General features: G+C 35.3%; 1 protein-coding gene across 1 annotated transcript; it reads left to right on the top strand.

Annotated features, from left to right (window-relative positions):
- Positions 1 to 229: 229 nt before the first annotated feature.
- LOC113298573 (protein GLE1-like) lies at positions 230 to 18,069 on the top strand. The gene is made up of 9 exons (XM_026547341.1): positions 230 to 1,304; positions 3,463 to 3,813; positions 14,609 to 14,735; positions 14,927 to 15,075; positions 15,297 to 15,450; positions 16,320 to 16,527; positions 16,794 to 16,903; positions 17,057 to 17,165; positions 17,364 to 18,069. The coding sequence occupies exons 3-9, from the start codon at positions 14,658 to 14,660 to the stop codon at positions 17,417 to 17,419; spliced, it is 864 nt and encodes a 287-aa protein (XP_026403126.1). The 5' UTR covers positions 230 to 1,304; positions 3,463 to 3,813; positions 14,609 to 14,657; the 3' UTR covers positions 17,420 to 18,069.
- Positions 18,070 to 22,127: the final 4,058 nt, after the last annotated feature.

Below are 22,127 nucleotides of genomic sequence, written 5' to 3'. Positions count from 1 at the left end.
TGAATTTCCTTTGTTGTAGTTAAAAGATGAATCAAGCTCTCTTCCTAGACCTTCCGACCACATCAGAAAATATTTTTACCAATAAAAATCATTCGTTTTTTTACACCACCAATTTGTATTTTCGTCGTACTTCTCTCTCTTTTTTGTACCCATGAATATCGTATAATACCTTACTATTAACCTAATTCCTCTTTATTTCCGCAATTTACCTCTGCCGCCTCTCTTTCTTATCTCTTTTATCCTTCTTTCTCTGTATTCATATCAAGATTTCTTCATAGTTGATTCTGATCTGATTATTGTTTGTTTTGTTTACGATTTTACAAGAAATATATATTCAATCTCTGTATTTTATAATCCAAAATCAAATTCCTTTTTGATTTTATTTTAGGTTACTTTTTGATTTTTTTATATCACAGGTAACAATAGATTCACAAGATATGGATGTGCTAGAGGTTAGAGCATAAATCAGACGTGATTTAAAGTTTGTTCGTTGTCTCTGTTTAGTTTGATTTGGGGTTTCTTATTTGCTACTTATTGCAACGTTATTCGGTTTTGCAGCCGACGGTTTTGCAATTACTAACTAACAAAATTTTTCCTCTATTTTTGCTTTATTAGTTTCTCTTACTTGATCTTGCATTTTGTTTTTTTGATGATCTTATTTTGTTTATTTTTGATTTATCTAATTGTGTTTTAATTTTGTAGGTGAGGGTTAATCTGTCAGAACCAAACGGTAGACAGGGTTTGCTTTTTATCTTCATTCTGCTTTGATTCTAATTTTGTCCTAAATTTTAAGTTGTGTTTTTGGAATTTTTTTTATAAAAGGGTCCATTCAGTATCAGGATTGGTATGTGTGACATTATGATTGGATTTTTATTTCATGGATTATGACAGAAGAAACACAAAGTACAATAAGGATACAATATCTCAAATTCTGAGATAAAATGTACAATAGAAGATGAAGCAATTGTCCAAGCTGATCCTTTATGGATGATAAACTTATGTTAAGAGAACAACTGCAGTTATACTAATCAAAGGTGTTGTTATGTTTATAACGAAAATTATTTGATTTAGTGTAGTTGGATAAAAAAATGTAAACCAAAAAATTACATTACTGTCTGACTATTTTTGTTTTTGGTGCTAGACTTTGTTATTTTCGATTTGCAACTGATGGTCATCTTTTAGGCATAGAATGGACTGTGAGTCATGGATATACAGATGGAGGTTATGACAGGGTACAATTCCGAGTTGGAGTATACCATTCTTATTCCATTGCCACGGCTTGCAAAATATGACACTCTAAAAAGGTATGAGACCATCACTATGTCGCTTATTTTTTTAAAATTCTGTACTAACAATATTTTTAGTCCTTTAAAAATTGGTGATATTTGTTGTTTTAGAATAAAAAATATGGTAACCTTACCATTGTGATATTCGCTATGGATCCTCATGCTCAGCGCCATTTTAAATTAATTAGACATGTGAAATCTAAGTTGGAATTTGACAATAATTTCCACATTTTTACTTGCTATCTTAGCTCATTTGGTAGAGCACATGGCCCTCAACCATGTAGTTGTAGGTTCTACTCCCCATAGATGGCATATATGTTAAGTCTTTGTGCATGGGCTATAAACCCAATGTTGCAGATACTCAAACACCTGATATAGCTTTTAAACTTATGTTTTTGATACTATTTTCTATGTTATTCTATTTTTTGACTGGCTCAGGCAAATCTGTACGCGTTGGTATAAATTTCTATTTTAGGTAGTAATTCTTATGCTAGATATTTAAATTAGCAGATAGTATGTAAACGGGTAACTCTGAAGGGTATGTCCTTTGTCATCAAGTGATTTTATGTGCTGTCTTATATATGCCAATTCCCTACTATCTTACACGATCGTGCACAATACTAAGTTTCTGAATTTGTGATGTTAAGCACACATATAGAGTCAGAACTCAGATCTGGAAAACATATGCTCTACCCTGAGGGCGTCAAAGGTTGTTATGGAGGCACTACGAAAAAAAAGCATATCCTGGTTATTTGACACTAAAATCATGGAAAAAGTGTGATGTTCCCACGGTTAAAAATGTCTGACATCAATACTTTCTGTTGTTCCTCTTGCTTAGGTTAAATCTCAGTTGATAACTTCCACTATTGCCTTGCAGTTTAACTGAATACTGATACCAACCTTTTTGTTTATTGTTTGTGACTTTGTTCGGTTGCATACAATCCGGAAATCAGATGAATGTTATTCGAAAGTTCCGAGAAGTGATTTTTAAGTTTTAGGTCTCACGGGGTGAATTATGTTGTAGTTATTGTTGTTATGCATGCTACTTTCCAGTGTTCTTTCCAAAAACAATTTGTGACTCAAAACTGACTTATGAACAAGAAAATCAAGTACTAGGTGCAGAAGATGATGTTACCGTGTGAACTTTGATTGTCAATATTGTTGCTGCTTATTCAAGAGGTCTACAATTTTAATTTTTAGAGATGATTCATGATCCCATAGGTGTCTCCGAGAAGCACTAGCGATGTGCAATTTCTGACAAGTTACACAATAAAAATAAGCTGATATAAGAAGATTGGGTGGAAAATTACGTGTTCATTCATTGAAAATAGGCATTTAAAAAAACATTATGATATTAGTCTGGGAGATAAATGTAGACAAATTGTTGTTAATTTGGTTGGTTTTGCTGTAACAGTGCATTCATTAGTAAACGGATATCACAATTGCATTTGGTGTAGTTTGTGTTGGTTTTCTTTGCTGATGCTTATGAGTTCTTTTTACATTTGGTGAGTTCTTTTTGCTTTATCTATCCTTGGTGCGCTTTGTACTATGAATTATGATAACCTCAACCTGTTAAGATTAGGGCGTACCGACCAGGAGTGGACTGGAGGGCGTTATTTATAGACAACCCAAGGATCTCATGAAAACGAAACCAATTGAACAAATTGCACCATTGTCAATTTGGGAATGCCAATCTGGACCCGTGCAGAGCACGGGCGCACATCTAGTTGTAATAAATATGGTATATTCAAGCATTGACCTTTACAAGTTGCTTAAATTCTAATCTATTATGGTATAAAAGACGATCTTCAAATGGTCGATTAGCGGGATGTTACCGCTACTTCATTCAATTTCAATTACTACCAATACCATGCTTCTCTAGAATACTATACCAGGGTTTAACGTTTTTCTCCTTTTTTAGTGTTTTTATTTCTCCTCTTCATCATCATTGATTAAAATTACACAATTTCCTCAATCACAAAACATATTAAACCCCTAATTAAATTATATGACCTAAAATTTAGGGTTTTTTTTTTATTATTGTTGTTGAGATCAGCTTATTCTAATAATGTAAGTTGTTTGTATTCAACGTTGTTGTTTGTCAAAGTACTTTTGTTTGATATTGTGTTGTTCTGAGGTTTTATTGATGTTGATTGTGCATGTTTGTTATTTTCAGGGGAGCAATAAAATTGGAACTACCTTGTTCTAAGAATACTGCGAATAATTGAGTAATAATAACAGCAGACCCTGAGCCAAATTGGAATTTAGATTATTTATTATCTGAATTAAATTCCTTAGAACTTAAACTAAATGGCACTTCTTCAACTTCATCTTCCTCTTCTAACCTTATTGTACCTTTTACTAAAAAACAAGTACACAGTAAGAAAGTGGTTAGTAGAAGTAGTCAGAGGCAGAGGGGTTTTGTGATGAGAGTATCTGAAGACGATGATTATGATTACGATGATGATGGGGTTAATGATAGACAGTTAGTTACAACTGGCAGACGATTCTCTTTTACTGATTCCAGGTATAAAAATGATTTTATCAAGTTATTCTTTCTGATAAAATGCTTGTTAGAACATTGCGCCGTAGAACTCGCATGCGTTGCTATCTCAAGCATGTTTGTCAATGTTAGTGATCAAAACTATAAAGTCTTGATTTCTAGTCTACTATAGCTAAGGTCTCAGACTAGGATAGAAAGTGTAGTTGAGCTCAAGAACTCCATGACGATCATCATACAAGACGAAGGACTACTCAAGGAACCAGTGGATCTTCATCGACTAAAAGGTATGTGGAGACTTGAACTTATCTATCACACAAAAGTCTATCTACTCTATCTCCTATCTTGAGACAAAAGTCGTTTTTCTATATAGACTTAGATTATACACATGTGGATATTTCGAGTTGAGTATATCTCGCTTATCTATTTCTCGAAATATATGTTGGTAAAGATTTCGCTTTAGCCAAGTTCATCTTTACCTAGTGACGAAAGTCATTTATGTTTCAAACATTTTGGAAATTGCTCTGACGAAAAATAGTTTGTGAATAACAACTATATAACGCCCTCTGAGAATGTTTCAATGATTATGATGAGAGTTTAGACAATATAACCATTGGAGTATATAAGCATTGTTGTGGTAACACATATATGTATAAGTCCTTATTGCTTGAATCGTAGATTGCGAACTTCGTTGATCAAGTGAAACCGGAGTAGTGCATGAACTTCAATCCGCGAACTCAACATACAAACTCAGTCCGCGAACCCAGTCCGCGAACTGACATAGTTCTCGAACCCGAGAATTTCTCCTGGAGTTTTTGAACTCCGTCCGAGAACTTAAATGAAAAGTCGAGGGTACCCAAATATACCTCAAGCTATTACTTTTCCTTCCTATAAGTCCTTTATCCGAAAGTGATTGTCTATGGACTGAGTCGAGACAATACAACTAATCGGTTCACACTTCGTGTGATCGTATATGGATACGAGATCGAGACAATACAACAACGAAGTATGTTTACTTGATACAAAGGTTCGGACTTAACCAAACTCAATAGGATTCACGTATCAAGTAAATAGGAATTAACGTTTGTGAAATTTATTTTAATTATAATAAAACAATTATAATGCGTAAATATAAAGTAAATGACACGGCAAGATTTTGTTAACGAGGAAACCGCAAATACAGAAAAGCCTCGGGACCTAGTCCAAAATTGAATACTCTCAAGATTAAGCCGCTATACAAAATAATACCAACTTCGTATAGTTGAGACCAATCAATTAAACCTATAGTTCACCTAGTTCCGTCTGTATTCCCACGCCTCCAACCTGTAAACAAGTCACGTACTTGGACCAATTCCTTTGGTTCGTATTCCAAACAGTAAAGGAGAAACAAATCTGTTTGGTATCAACTCTCTTCAACCAAGTGATATGAGTTGCACAAAGGTTCCCTTGTTTATCTTAACATAAACTCCTTTGCCAGGTTCCAAGATCTATCTTATGTTCAATCACCCAAAGGCAATCGTTAAGATTAAGCCAACAACACTCTTAATCCAAAGAATTGTGTTGATGCCGATCTTCTCAATTAATCAATCCAATCTACCAAAAGGATAAACCATTTATTAATTGGATCCTCTTTTACCAAAACAAGTATTGTGCACACCAAAGGTTATAAAACCAAGTCAGAAATCTTTTATCTTTTTTTTGTCTCAAATCTTCTTAAATCTTCAATAAACACCTGCACACAACTACTTGAATCTCTTGTGATCAATCACTCACAGAACGGAGTCTGTTAACAATGGATTATCACAAGATTGTTTTTAGATGTAACAATAGTCTAAATATCCTTGTTGAAACCTTGAACTATTTTGAGTGAATCTTATATCAGAAGAGAATATTCTCAAACATAAACAAACTAGGTGCAATCAAAGTTCAACCACCGTTAGTCAATCAAATAAATATGAAAACTAAAGATAAACCGCAATATCTAGTTTCCCACCAACGGGTTGCGCTAAAGCTTCTAAATCCCAAAGAAGACTTTAAATTGAGAGGCCGTAAGAGATTTCACCTAATTAGATTACTCTCCTCTCCGATAGGCGGCTTCACCAGTAACAAAGACAAAAGAGGAAGTCTATTGTTACGAATGATTAGTTTGCTAGAAATGCAAACTCAAATTATTTATAGACAAGGAAGTTTGGACACCAAGGAATTTCCAAAACCGAAAATATTCTCAAGATATTTTTCATTACTACTCCAAATTCGGTTTTCATAATTCCTGTGAACGCACTGTCCAAAAATACGATCGAAATCTCCTTGGAAAATCTTTAACTAGTAAATGCACATTACTAATTCTTATTTCCATATATAATTAAAAACCCTTAGTTAAAAAGATTCTTAACTTATTTAAATTCGATCTTGGGATTTACTTCCTTCTTAGACGTTAAGGAATATCTTTGAACAATAAAGAATAAACATTAATGCACTGTGCGTCTTTGTTATACCAATCATATGATATGTTTCTCCCCCTTAGTCTGTGCTTTTCCTCATTCGTTAGATAAACGTTTCAAGCACTATTGTCCTCTTCCCTAGTGACACCAATCAACATAAAATTGATACCAACATCACCTGTTTACTCCATATATTTCTCCCCCTTTTTGTCACAAAAATGACAAAGAAACGAAACAATAAAGGACAACACGAAAAGGATCTTACAAATCTCAAAATAGACTTGCAACCTGTTGAGTCAAGCACGAGGGTTCCACATACCATTTTTGATAACCAATATTTAAACCAAAACTACAAAATAATTGTGTTTTGATATGTTATCATGGAAATAATTGCCCGAAGCAATTTTCCCAACTAGTTTAGCAAACCAAAAATAAACTAAGCAACTTAGTTCCTTTGCTAAACCGATTGTATGAATACAACCACTTCATTTGATAAGACCAAAACAAAGATAAACTCCATTTTTCTCATCAGGTTCTAATTATCCATATAACTTAGATCTTTAGATTTTAAGCAAGCCAAATACTAGGTTAGTTAACTAGCATTTCCTTGTTTAGGCATTCGGCTAAACTTGAATAACCGAAACCTACACTTTGATAAGTCTAACTAAGATCAGAATTAAATTAGTTTATCTTATCCGGAATCGAATTGGACTAAACAACTCATGCCGTCAACATATTCATTCGTTAAGCCATAAATAATTCATACAAACCAATAAATCAACTTGCATAATTATTCACCTCAACCGGAAGCAATTGAAACAACAAATATATAAAAGTTTCACTATTGCACCGAAATTTTGTAAGCCTAAACAATTGATACTACACAATAAAGCAAAATAACAATTATTTTACTTAACTAGAAGCAATTGAATTAACATAGACATTAAAGCACCGCAATTGCACCAAACTTTTGTAAGCCTAAACGATTGATATCGCACGACAAAGCAAGATAACAAAATTTTTACTTAACCGGAACCAATTGTAACACACATACATCCACACATCATAATGGAATAAACACATCAATTGTACCGACAATTTCGTTTAAGCAAAAGCAATATATATATATATATCAATTAAAAATAGGCTTTTCTTAAAACAGGAAAACAATTAACTAACAAGATTGTTACCTCAATTTCGCATCCAACTTCTCCAATATGATCGCATCTTCTTATTCCAGGGAGAATTGTTATCGAAATACCATTATGTTGTCATCCTTATGCAAAAACAAAAGAATAACAACAACCAACTTTTACCATAGAAAGGTTGAAAATCGGTTTTAACAATTGCAAGCAAAAGTTGAAAACCGTCGAAACACATATGCTTTTATGCTAAACCAAAACCGATTCAACATATTATTTCTACAAGAACCCCTCATGATCCTTTGATAAATTCTACCAACATGGGCTAGAACTTAATCCTCAATCTTGTAGGAAATTGAATTATCAAAACAACGCAAAAAGAATGAGATCATTCCGAGTTCGGACGAGGAAGTTATGGGAAAAACAGTTTTACACTTCTTCGTAATGGGACCTCTCACTAGGATCGGTTCCCTCACCATGACATGGTACTAGGATCGGTTCCCTCACCATGACAGGGTACTAGGATCGGTTCTCAAGAGTTACTTGTGACAGATCACAACACTAAACTGTTTTCGACATAACTTTTGCATACGATGTCCGAATTCAGTGATTTTTGGTTCGTTTTAACCTTAAATACAAGATCTACACATATATGATCAGTAGATATCAACATCATACACTCAAAATTACCGTTTCTTTCAAAACCCAAAAATAGATAGAGAAAGTATGAGTATAGAAGAAAAGAAATCTCCTAAAGATGTTAATTAGTCATATAATAATCGAGAGATCATGTGCTCAGTTTCATGTGCCTCCTAACCTTTCAAAATTGAGCACCAAGGTGAGCAAGCACATTCTAACACAACTAGGTTGTGTTAAGTTGAGTCTTGTCTTGTTCATCACGAGTGACTAAGACATAATCATTCTTGACCTCTTGCTTGGTTTGTTTTCTCTTGTTTCATCTCTTGTTTTTCTTATTTGACTTGTGATGAAGAGTGTCATCATCACAACCTTTACTAGTACAAGAGATTTAAGACATAATGTCTTTCTTTAGCCTTTCAACAAGACTCTTGTAATTATTGTCACCAACAATTAACAGCTGAGAGTCATTCTTGTGACTAACTTTTGGTCCCTTCTTGGCTATGGAGGACTTAGGAACCCATTTAGAGTTGGATTTCGCGGGAGAAGCTTTCTCCTTCATACCACTAGGATCAATGTCCTTTTGAATATTTTGTGAAACACCCTTTCTCCAATTTGGAACATCAGATCTTGTCTTTGCATTTACAAAGTTATCTCTTTTTCTATATTCGGGTCTTTTATGAGATGACCTTGTAGAGTGATATGAAAAATTTGAACTATCAGTATAATAATTCTTTTCCCTAAACTTAGGAAAATACCGATCTGAATTCTTATGAGGAGAAAACCTAGCCAATTCGTTTGATACAATAGAAAGTGCATCTTGTATCTTATGAAATTTGCATCCCCATTGCAAGTGTCCTTTATTACCACAATAATAACAATGCTTAGTATAAATATACGAAGTATGAGTTTTAATGTTACCTTTTTTTGGATCCTCTTGCATTGAAGCACTACGAGTTTTCTTCTTCTTCTTCTTCTTCTTCTTCTTCTTCTTCTTCTTATCCTTTTTCAACGTTGTTGCTTTCTTGACATTAGCAGAAGTGATCTCTTTGATTGTTGCTGGTTAAACATAATTCTTAGGCTTGACTGGCTTTACTTCTTACAAGAAATAGTATCACTTTTTTCAACAGGGGAAGCCTCTGGTTGAGAAGAATTAGTAGCTTTAACAAATTTTACCTCTTTGTTAATATTTGAAGCAACTATTCCCTTATAGCCCAATCCTCGTGTATCACGATGATTTCTACTTGCTTCTAACATTGAGGTTAAATTGTTTGAGCTAACATTGAACTTTTAAGGTCCAAAATTTCTTCTTCCAACATCTTGATTTTATCAAGAGCACCAGCTAAATCAGCCTCAAGGTATTTTTCTCTTGAGAGATATACACCTTCTTTATCTTCAAAACTCTTTTGTTGATAATTAATCCTTGCATCAGATTTAGCAAGTTTTTCTTCAAGACCCTGTATTTGTTGAGAAGTATCTTCCCTAAACTTCTTCTGATCTTGATGCATCCTTTCATATTCAATCTTAATTTCTTTAAAAACATCCTAATTTTTTTGAATTACCTCTTCGTAAATAAGAAATTGTTGTGAGTATTCTTCTTTCAACAAGTTAGGCTCTTCATTGAGATTTTCAAGCTTTAAAGTTAAATCTCGTTCTTTTTCAAGTGTTAAAAGAAGATTATTAGAACGAATAAGAAATTGTTTTTTCTATTCCTTTAGTTCAGAAGTTTTTACACTTGATCTTTTATCAGAAATCTCCAGTATAGAACTCAAAGATATCTCAGTATCAAAAAGATATTTTTCGGGGTCTGAATCATTGATTGCGAATATGGGGCTTAACTTAATCTCCTCTAGAGAACCTTCAGACTTATTCTCAGAAGATCAAGTAGAACTTGATGAAGAAGCTCCTTTTAAGCATTTCTTAAAGTCAAAAATTTGAACGTCTGCGAAACATTAAATGAGTCTTTCTTTAGTTTTCGCTCTCGCTTAACTCTACTTGACTCATATCTTATAGGTTGGATCGCATCAAACACAGATTGTTAGATCTTTTCGTGTTTGCCTGCTCTGATACCAATTGAAAAGGCGAGGAGGTACGCAAATATACCTCAAGCTATTACTTTTCCTTCCTATAAGTCCTTTCTCCGAAAGTGATTGTCTATGGACTGAGTCGAGACAATACAACTAATCGGTTCACACTTCGTGTGATCATATATGGATACGAGATCGAGACAGTACAACAACGAAGTATGTTTACTTGATACAAAGGTTCGGACTTAACCATACTCAATGGGATTCATGTATCAAGTAAATAGGAATTAATGTTTGTGCAATTTACTTTAATTATAATACAACAATTATAATGCGAAAATATAAAGTAAATGACATAGCAAGATTTTATTAACGAGGAAACCGCAAATGCAGAAAACCCCCGGGACCTAGTCCAGAATTGAATACTCTCAGGATTAAGCCGTTATACAAAATAATACCAACTTCGTATAGTTGATACCAAGCAACTAAACCTATAGTTCACCTAGTTCCGTCTGTATTCCCACGCCTCCAACCTGTAAACAAGTCACGTACTTGTACCAATTCCCTTGGTTCGTATTGCAAACGGTAAAGGAACAACAAATCTGTTTGGTATCAACTCTCTTCAACCAAGTGATATGAGTTGCGCAAAGGTTCCCTTGTTTATCTTAACATAAACTCCTTTGCCAGGTTCCAAGATATATCTTATGTTCAATCACCCAAAGGCAATTGTTAAGATTAAGCCAACAACACTCTTAATCCAAAGAATTGTGTTGATGCCGATCTTCTCAATTAATCAATCCAATCTACCACAAGGATAAACCGATTATTAATTGGATCCTATTTTACCAAAACAAGTATTGTGCACACCAAAGATTATAAAACCAAGTCAGAAATCTTCTATCTCTTCTTTATCTTCTAATCTTCTTAAATCTTCAATAAACACCTGCACACAACTACTTGAATCTCTTGTGATCAATCACTCACATAACGGAGTCTGTTAACAATGGATTATCACAAGATCGTCTTTAGATCTAACAACAGTCTAAAGATCCCTGTCGAAACCTTGAACTAGTTTGACTGAATCTTATATCAGAAGAGAAGATTCTCAAGCATAAACAAACTAGGTGCAATCAAAGTTCAACCACCGTTAGTCAATCAAATCAATATGAAAACTACAGATAAACCGCAATATCTAGTTTCCCACCAACGGGTCGCGCTAGAGCTTCTCAATCCCAAAGAAGACTTTAAATTGAGCGGCCGTAAGAGATTTCACCTAATTAGATTACTCTCCTCTCCGATAGGCGGCTTCACCAGTAACAAAGACAAAAGAGGAAGTCTATTGTTACGAAGGATTAGTTTGCTAGAAATGCAAACTCAAAGTATTTATAGACAGGGAAGTTTGGACACCAAGGAATTTCCAAAACCGAAAATATTCTCAAGATCTTTTTCATTACTACTCCAAATTCGGTTTTCATAATTCCTGTGAATGCACTGTCCAAAAATACAATCGAAATCTCCTTGGAAAATCTTAAACTAGTAAATGCACATTATTAATTCTTATTTTCCGTATATAATTAAAAACCCTTAATTAAAAAGATTCTTAACTTATTTAAATTCGATCTTGGGATTTACTTCCTTCTTAGCCATTAAGGAATATCTTTGAATGATAAAGAATAAGCATTAATGCACCGTGTTCAAAGTGTGTCGACATCTTACTCTTTCAAGTCTTTTTTCATACTTACTCACTTCAAACCGATTTACCACACTTCCAAACAAGCTTAGAATTGGTTCATCTGACTTTCAAGAACTATGTGATTGATCAAGTCACACTCAATCACAAACCATGGGTTTACGGTTCTACCAAAACAAGTTTCGGTTCTTCCTCCATGTGAGTATTTTGCATAGTCACACTAGCTTACCATAATTCAGCTGACTAGGTACTAGGATCGGTTCCCCACATATATTTGGTATCTAACTTGTATGCACCGCGCATGTCCATAGGATCGGTTCCCCTTGCCCAAAAACGTGTTGCACATGTTCATAGGATCGGTTCCCCTTTCTTCTATAAACCTTGCTACACATAATACAAGGATCGGTTTCCCTTGTGATGTATTGCACCTCTTACCAGGATCGGTTCCCCCTTTCCCAATATTTGTCAGACACTCACAAACCCGATCATATACCAGGTGATTACTTATGATCGATTTCACTAATAAAAGTCATACTAATACAAAAGTCAGGCCTCATGTGAATATTTTTACCAAGAACACAAACGAGTCTTGAGCGGTTATACTAATCACACATATTGGTCGTTCATAAGATATGCAATGAAGAACAGCCCCAATAACGCCTGGCGATTTCCTTTTCGGTTCAAACACATATCATTAACTTACTTCCCTAAAACACATGTAAAAACATTGTTTCCTAGGATGAAATCCTAACCTCATACCCATACATAATCACAATAGCATTCATACGATTATGTTGATGTCTTATATACAAAGTTTAATGGTTAAGCAAGAAACTTCATATTGTATTCCTTAATACTATGTCTATCTAGAGTATTCATGCTTAGCAGTTTTATGTTTTTAATATGCACGACTTGAAAGATACGTTAGGGAATGAAACAGTTCAAGTAAAATATCACTAACCTCAAGTGGAAGGATGATGTTGTGGTTGTATCTCCGTACTTCTTCACTTCTTCAAGTCTTCGTAATACTTGTAATGTCTCATCCTAGTACTTTCAAGCTAACCTATACGAAGTTGACTCTAGTATATTTAAATCAAGTGACTCTTAAATGAGTTTTGGTTCACTAAAATATGACAACCATACTTGACATACCAACGCTTGGTGGGTTCAACCAAGCAATGCTCTAACATTAAGTCCGCGAACCCAGTCCACAACTTGAGTAGGTTATGTCTAAAAACGATGTTTGTGAACTTATCTTTATAAACTAAGGAATGCTATTGCAAACCGTGGCTTTATAGTTCATGAACCGATTCGAGTGAATCAAATCGTTTTTGCTTCAATTGTGTCTAGTGTAGTACACAAAGATCTAAGCAATTGAAAAACGCTCTAACTAGTTCATTTGAGTCATTTGAACTAGTTATGGTGAAGAAGAATATGGTTTATATGAAAGTTATCATATGGATAACCATTTGGTTAACTATTGTTGAACCAACTAATGTACAAGTTTGGGTACGGTTACACAAGCCTAGAAACGTGCATTACATGTGTGTGTAACAAGCTATTTTTTCGATCTAACGGTTGATAAATATTAGCTTGAATCTAATCAGGTTTTCATCTAACGGTGAAAATTGAATGCTTTGTTAGCAAGCTAACATTGATTGCAAACCCTGATTTGAAGACTATATAAGGGAGAACTCTAGCAACTGGGGAACCTAATCCCCACACATTTTGTGTGATACTAGTTGTTCTAATCTATAGTCGATTATCCTTTAACCTTTGGTTTTCTTCTTCTAAAACCAGGTTAACGACTTAAAGACTTCATTGGGATTGTGAAGCCAGACCGATACTACTTTTCTTGTAGTTGTGTGATCTGATCTTGCTTCTTCTATCGTACGAGTACAATTGGAATAATTGGCTTGAGACTTAATTCTCCGATAGGCAAGATATAAAAGTAGTCACAAACACTTCGTCTCATCGTTTGTGATTCCTCAATAATCTTTTTCGCTGCGTCGATTAAGTTTATTATGAGGTGATTGATAAGACTGAGCTATTCTTCGGGAATATAAGTCTGGTTTTATCAATTGGTTCATGTTCACCTTGATTTATCAAAAGACGTAAGAAAACTCGTAGGTATATTTGTGGGAGACGGATTTATCTATTACCGTAGACCTTTATGTGTGATACAGGTTTGTTTATTAAAGTCTTCGACCAACTCTTGGTTGTGGGTGAGATCAACTAAGGGAATCAAGTACGTAGCGTCCTGCTGGGACCAGAGACGTAGGAGCATAACTGTACCTTGGATCAGTGTGAGATTGGTTGGGGTTCAACTATAGTCCAGACCGAAGTAGCTTGAAGTAGGCTAGTGTTTGTAGCGGCTTAATACAGTGTATGTTTAATCTGGACTAGGTCCGGGGGTTTTTCTCCATTTGCGGTTTCCTCATTAACAAAATTCTGGTGTCTGTGTTATTTCTTTTCTGCATTATATTTTGTTATATAATTGAAATAATACAGGTTGTGCATCGTTCAATCTATTAGAATATCTGACCTTTTGGTTGTTTTAAATTGATTGACACTTGGATATTGGTCTTTGGTACCATCCAAGTTATCTCTCTAGTATTTAAATTGAGACTCGCAAGTTTGCTTGAGTAAGATTTAAATCGAGAGATTGAGATAATAACTCCTTGAGATATTTCTATCTAGATTGAGTCTGACTGTCTAGTTGATTCTCTAGAAAGTAACTCGGAATTTATCCATACAGATTGCTAATCGAAATATTGGGTGTGGTTGTTAGACCCCCGCTTTTTCAATGTTCTTATTTAGTGACTTTTATTAAGTTTTAGTGAGGTCTGTGATGAGTTATTTTCATACTGATTACTTCCTTTTCAGTGACTCAGGGAGCTCTGGGGATGATGACTCAGTTATATAAGAGAATCAGATGCAATTGATGGGTCGAGTCGGACTGCTGGATGGTGTTTTAGCTGAATCGGAGCATGAACGCCATCAAGAGATTAAAGTGAGATTCTTTTCTTTCTTTTCTGTTTGGAGTATGTGTGTGGTGTGGAATTTGCTTAGCTTCTCAGAGAGTTTAGGAATACGTCTTGAGAGCAGCGTTCTATATGACTATATCCATGTTAGCTCCTTTTTTAAATGTATTTTACAGTCATTGATAATGTTCCTGTTATCTTTGTCTTCCTTTTCCATTAGGAGAAAGTCAGGAACAAAGTGAAATCCTTAGAAACTGATTTGATGCATGTGTATGAGAGGTCATCTTCTGCACTCAGCCAGGTTGAAAAGGATAGAGATCATAAAAGGGAGCAAGACAGTAAAATAGATATGCATCATTGTCGCACAGTGTAAGTTGTTTCAAAAAAACTATTAGTCGGGTTATCTCCATAATGAGTGCATGTTTAAACTATAAGTTAATTTTGTGCATACCTTAATGATAGTTTGATAAGCTGACTCTTTAACGAGTCTTATGCTTTTGATAGATTTCAAGGCTGGCATTATCATAGTTATCATCAATATTCAAATGGTTATCTTGAATTTCACACCTGTTGATACTAATGTAGTGCAGAAAAAAGGGAGAACCACTTATTAATCATGAGCAAAAATCACAAATTGAAGAGCGGAAAATACAAAATGCTGCTGCATATGAGGAAGCTAGAAGAAAGGAACAAGCTTTCCGTGAAGAGAAGATGCGCCAGGAAAAAGCTAAAGCGGAATCTGAGGCTAGTAGTTTTTGACATCACTTTTACTTTCATAATTTTCTGGTGATAGTTAGCACTTGGCACTCCTATGATAAAAGACGCATACTTTCTTATCAGATATAGGCCTTTGAAACTATTATTTTTTCACTTAGACGAGGTTTAAAGTTTTTAACCAATCATAGTTTATCATTTTGCAGAATTATTACCACTTGTGCCTAGAAATTGTTATTTCCTTCCCAATAATTATCTCAGTAGTTAATTATTCATACAGTTTATCTTTTCTACTCGGTCTTTACTGTACTGTTTCAACTCGAGTTTGTTAGTTTTTAAAGGCCACTTCTTGTTTTTCTTGGATCAATTGATCTTTTATACGTTTGTGTTGTTGCTTCATGTGGTATCATAAACTTGCGATAAAATGAGTTATGGAGAGTTTGTCACCATGGAAGAGCTTAAAAGTCGAACAGTGAAGAGTTTACTAAGATGGAAGAATGGTTGGTAAGGTGATTTTGGTATATGTTCCTGTCTAGTGGTTCTGTTTACAACATACATGACTACCATCACCCACATACATGACTACCATCCACTTTACAACCCTCTGACAGCCTTAACCCTGTCTAGCACAAACATTCTATGATCCAATCTTCATCTCAGGTTTTCTCTACTTCAGGTAGATAACTGGATATACTTTTGTTAATGACTTAATTAAAATGTTCTCCAAGCATTTGAACTCATCCTCCTTTGTGTTATTGAAAACTCAGAACTAGTGATGGCAGGATACGATTATGTTCTCTTATCATGTGGGTGCGGATGTATTAAACATTTGAGACAGCTAAGTCAGTTTTGGTTGTTCCACAAGGTATTAAGCCAAAATTGTTATTGCTGAGGTGTAGGCTGTGAAAAATAGGGCTGAAGAAGCACGAAAGGCAACAACTTTTGAACCAGAAAATCGGAGAGCTAAAGAGGCTGCAGAAAAAGAAGTCACGGAGAATGCAAAAAAGGCAAGTGAAGAGACACAAAATAGGGAAGCTGGTCAAACACTAAAAGATGTAAACAGGAGTGAACCTGGTAGATATGGATCAAATATTTCACCATCTGCAGGTACTTTAGATGTCCGGGACTTCTCTGGCTTCGTGTCTGCCGTTTACTTTGGTCCTGTATTATCCGCTCTGAATTTTTCCAGCTACCAACAACCTTCAGCCTTTTATCAGTCTATTTTACGTTCGAATTGTTTTCGCGAACTAGAATCCTGTAATTTCCAGTTTGTGGTAGCCTTAAAGTGGATTAGGAAAGTTCATACATTATCCATGTTCCTTTAATTTAATTTGGTGCACATGCAAGCATAATAGTCCTAAATATCATGACAGGTAGTTTAGTTAGGGCTGTCGATAGTGCTCTACGAGTAGAGGTTGAAAGGCTTCAAAAGTTTAAGAAGGTTGGTGAAAATAACCAGGCTTTCAGATTGAGTCATCATCAGGTGATTGCTTCTTCTTGCTTTTTCTCTTTCTTTCTTCTTTTAATCTCCTGAATACTCGTATACGTACTTTGATAACACGTCAACAAGTCTTGGTAGTAAAGCTAATGGAGATATAGTAAAACTTGTCTTATATACTCAGTTTTTTGCAAGTAGGTAGTTTGTCTTACATGGTCTGAAGGAAGGTTGGGCATGGATTGCCAGGTTGTTGAATTCACTCCCAGCCAACATATACACGGCAGTAGCTCTGAACAGTTTCCTGGAAGTAAGTTGGTCGCAGAACTACTAGTTCGATTATGTTCACTAAAAATAGTTGTGGAACAAGAACCAATCCCATGTTGTTTTACTGTCACATGAAGCAAGCTGGCATAATTTCATTCCAAGCTCGCTTTTTCTTCTTCCTTTTCCTGAAAGGGATGTACAACTTCCGTCAATTAAGCAACCTTAATTTTGTGTTTCACAGATGACAGGTTTTGCACTCTTCAAGACATAAAAAACTCAGTTCCGGAAGATACTTAATATCATATCTCGCCACTTCCTGGGTGCCTTGGAATCAAAACAAAATCCAAAGCTGAATCCAATCATCATGAAACTTAAAACTTATATCGACACAAACCAATTCCTCGAGGAACCAGAAGGGTGGCTTTTGAAAACTTCTTTATTGTCTGAGATGGCTATGCCAGAGGCAAATTACAGTCCTCAACAGAACTACCATTCTCAACAAAATTACTATCCTCAACAGAATAGACAATATCGCAACTATTGATTCATATCAATTGTCGTTGTCCAAGAGTTTGAAGGAAATGTATCAAACAACTGTAACATTCAATTATTTTTCTTTGTTAGCAATCTTATGTTGTATCTATTATTATTAGTTCTCTTGTATTACCCCCATATCTGAGTGGTAAAATTTGTTAGGAGAGCAGTAGATGGTAAAAAACTAAAAACTGTTATTATGAAAGCAGTAGAAAAACCAAAAAGCTGCTTCTATTGAAAGCCTACAATTTTTTCAGTCTTAGCATACATACAATGTACCAGTAAAGAATAAATAATAATATTGAAACTGATCGGGGGTTTCCTTCGGAATGTAGAACGATCCACATCCTTCCAGAATGATTTAATAGGAAGCTAAAAGATCCTCAAAGACCCTCATAATTTGTTTTCCCCCATGCAATTCAGCTGCCTGGTTTCACCCCTAGTTAGCAATTCGGGATACGGAAAACGTTCGGGACGGCAAACGTACGTGTATTATTCGTTTTGGTGGAACAGAAATTCGGTCCACTATTCGGTCATCGATTCGTGATACGAGAATAGTATGGGACGGCGTACGTACGTGTATAATTCGTTTTAAGGATGTTAATTCGGCACCCAAAATACGGTATGTGTTAATATATAAAAATATATATATTCACAATAAATTCTATGATTGGCAGTAACATTTCATGTGTAAAATGAATATTCATGAAATATGTACTCAACAATCATCAAATGATCCACAGATAAATGGTTAAGTCACTTCATAGGAGTTAGTGGTCGGGAGCTCGACCCCTTCAAGCAACGTTTAAACCAAAGCAGACAAAAAATAGGGTGTTAGTCCTTAAGGGAGTTGGGGGAGTTGGGTGTAGTTGTGTTTTTTCCCGTTAGTCGTGAGGGAGTTCGAGGGAGTCTCTTAAAATCCCCGTTAATCGTGGGAGAGTTTAGAAGAGTCTCCCCAACTCCCTAAAAAACCCCGTTAGTCGTGGGAGAGTTTGAAAGAAACTCTTAAACTCCCTGTTAGTGGTAAAAATTAGAATGATAGGGAGTTTTTTTTTTTGGGGCAAATTAATAAAGTGTCCTGCTTCAAACCATATAATTAATAAACCGGCCAAGCTTTTAAATTCTTTTAGAAACTGGCCTTTCTGTTAGAGTTGAAACCTGGGCCCACCAGATCGGTCAGCTGCGTTGAATAAGTCAAACTCGGTAGGAGAATTTACGACTGTTCCCTTGCCCATTTAAAGACGCGTGTGGTGTAATATCTCACCACACTTTCTCTTTCTCCCTCGTTCTCTTTCTCCCTCGTTCTCTTCTCCTAGGGTTAGGTATTGAAGCTGTTTGAAAAGAAAAAGAAAACTGATGTTATTGAAGTTGTTTTTGCTGAAGACATAGATGTTAGTGAAAGAACAGAGTGTATTTGGAAGAAAAGTTCTACATATTTAGGGATTCAGAGATAGTGGTGATACAGTGAAGATGAGGTACAAACCGGGATTGAAACAGTCTGAATCAAGGTAAGATTAACGAAACCCATGACTTAATATATGATGAAAATCATTGTATTGATAGTTAATTGATTTAGTTGATCGATTGATTTTTAGGGTTTCTGTTTTTTTCCTTTGTAATTAGGGTTTATTTGAAACCAAATTTTTATTGTTTAATTGGGGTTTAATTTTCGTGATTGGGTGTTTGATTTTAAGTAATATTGCTTAATTAGGTTTTCATTGGGTTTTCATAGGTTTATATCTGATTTTGTTTCATTTGTGTTGCAGTCAGTTCAAATTTAGGAATATCAGTGTATATGCGGAGCCAAAGAATGAGACTTTGGTATTTCCTGATTGCCATAGAGATGAAACAGAGTTGATGACACTTAAGTATATGGTGTATAAGGGTTTGTCTATGGATGTTAAAGAGAAGTTTAATTTATATTGGTTTAAGGAAGAATGTCTGCCACTGCCATTGTTAAACAATGATGATTTTGATAATTTTTGGGAGGATTCTTTTGTAAATGAGGATGGATGTATATGTTTGTGGATGGGGATGAAAGACACAGTGTTTGGGACTCCAAAGACTACACCAAAGAAGAAGACAGTTAGTAAGGGAACCACCCCTAGAAGATCCCCAAGGCTAAATAGTGTGGATAAATCAGTTGAAGGTGCATCAAGAAATCTGAGTTTCATGGATGTGCCCATGTCCAAACATTCTCAGGCTAGTAGCAGTGGTTGCAGTCAGTCAAAAGCTACAAATGAAGTTAAGTTTGTTGAAGATGTGGACAATATTCAGCTGGAAAACACCAAAGAAGATGAATGTCACCCAATTGAGAATCCAGAAGCTCCTCCAGTATATGACAGTGATGAAGACATTGAGTATGGGTCAGATGAAGAACAAGAAGAGAAAGAAGAAGAAGAAGAAGAAGAGAGAAGAAGAAGGCAAAAAAAAAGGTATATTTCATTTATAACTGATTTCATTTATTATAATTTGTAACTTATTATATGGTACTGATGTTGATCTTGAATGTGCAGGTAAGGATGTGGATGAAAGACCTGCTTACATGGATGACTTTGATGGATTTTGGTCAGTACATGAAGGGTGAGCATGATGTAGATCTTTTCCCTGAAGAAGAAGTTTTTACTCCAGTAGATCCTAGCAAAATGGAGGTAAAAACTAGATTTGCAAATAAGGAAGCATTTAAGAAACATCTCAGGGGTTATTGTGTTCTTAATAAGTGTCAATATATTTTGGATAGAAGTGCTCCCTCTAGAATTAAGGCTGAGTGTAGGTTTAAAACAGAACATGATTGTCCTTGGTTTGTGTATGCTAGCAAGAAAGAGGGTGAGAAGACTTTTGTTCTTAGGAAAGTGAATTTGGAACATAAGTGTGAAGGGGATCCCCAAAATAGGAATAGATCTGCTGATCCTCATTTTGTAAAGGATTTTGTTCTTGATCAGATGAAGAATAAGCCTAAAAAAGTTGTTCCAGACCCTTATAAAATCAAGGAAGACTTCTTAGCTGAAAAGAGAGTAAATATACCATATCAGTGTGCATGGAAGGCTAGGAATCTAGTTTTAGAGTCATTATATGGGAACTATAAAGAAAGTTACAATAGAGTACCAGCATTCTGCAAGATGTTTACTAAATGCAATGATGGGTCTGTTGCTAAGTTCACTTTTGACACAGTGAATAACACCTTTGAAAGCATGACACTCTCATTTGAACCTGCAATGAGGGGTTGGCGAAAAGCATGCAGGGGAGTTATAGGGCTTGATGCCTGCCATCTAACAGGGGAATATGGGGGAGTATTGATGGCTGCAACTGCACTTGATGGACAGAATGGGTTAGTAATGTTAGGAATTATGGTATGCAGAGCTGAAACAAAGGAAAATTGGATCATTTTTTTGAAGCATTTGAAGGATGCAATATTAGCACATCCAGTGAAAGTGGCTTTCATTTCAGATAGGCAAAAAGGTTTATTGGAAGCTGTTGGTATAGTGTTCCCTGGCCATCACCACAGATACTGTTGGAGGTAACTTTCTTGTCTAACTTTGTTTCTTGTTTCTTTTGTTTGTCAGATCAGATAAAGCCTTATGTTAATTGCAATGTGTTAAAATGCAGACATTTATACAAAAATTTCAAGAAGGATTACAAGGGTCTTGAATTATACAGTTCTTTATGGAATGCAGCAAAAGCATACAAAGAAAGCATTTTCAGGTTTGACAGTTCACAACAGTTCTTTGTTATTGGTTTTATGCACTGTTTGACAGTCAAGTTAAGCTAGTTTTTGATTGGCTGTGCAGGAACATTTTGACAATATTGTGAAACAGAGTGCTGCAGCTGGTGCTTATCTCAGTAGAGAAGATCCTGCTACATGGTCCAGGGCCTTTTTTAACCCTATTCACTGTTGTGAACATATGAACAACAATTTTTCAGAGTCTTTTAACAATATGATCAACAAGATGAGAAATAAACCAATTATAATGATAGGAATAATGTATGCTAACTTAGTGATGGGTACATGGTACAATAGGAGGACTGAATCTGCATCATGGGTAGATGGTAATTTGGTTCCTACTGCTGTTACATTGATTAAGAAAATGTTGGAATTTGTGACTGACTATGGTGTTGACCCTTGTGTGGCTGGAGAGTTATATATGGTGACTAGTCCAAAGAATTCTGTGTTCACAGTGAACATACTTGCCAAGACTTGCTCTTGTTTTGCAGTGGCAGTTGAGGGGGTTCCCCTGTATGCATGCAGTGAGTGCATTGCATAGCATAAGGCCACAATGGAGAAAGTAAGATTTCTCTTTTTTTAAATCTGTACCTTGTCTCAGAACTTATTTATGCAATTTCTAGGCCTTAAATGTATCTAGCACTAACCTTTACATACTCTGCTTGAGCAGGTACTGCAGTGATTTCAGTGGAGAACTATAAGGCCACATATGCACCAACTTTTGCACCACTAGATGATAAAAGTGAATGG

Source organism: Papaver somniferum, chromosome 7 (genome assembly GCF_003573695.1).
Source record: "Papaver somniferum cultivar HN1 chromosome 7, ASM357369v1, whole genome shotgun sequence".
Classification (NCBI taxonomy): domain Eukaryota; kingdom Viridiplantae; phylum Streptophyta; class Magnoliopsida; order Ranunculales; family Papaveraceae; genus Papaver; species Papaver somniferum.
The sequence above is the reverse complement of the archived record's forward strand: the minus strand, read 5'-3'. Positions and strand labels throughout refer to the sequence as shown.

Coding starts and splice junctions, on each gene's coding strand:
- LOC113298573 (XM_026547341.1), top strand. CDS start 14,658: ATGCAATTGATGGGTCGAGTCGGACTGCTGGATGGTGTTTTAGCTGAA. Junction 14,736..14,926: donor AACGCCATCAAGAGATTAAA/GTGAGATTCTTT, acceptor CTTTTCCATTAG/GAGAAAGTCAGGAACAAAGT. Junction 16,904..17,056: donor TCAGATTGAGTCATCATCAG/GTGATTGCTTCT, acceptor TTTTGCAAGTAG/GTAGTTTGTCTTACATGGTC.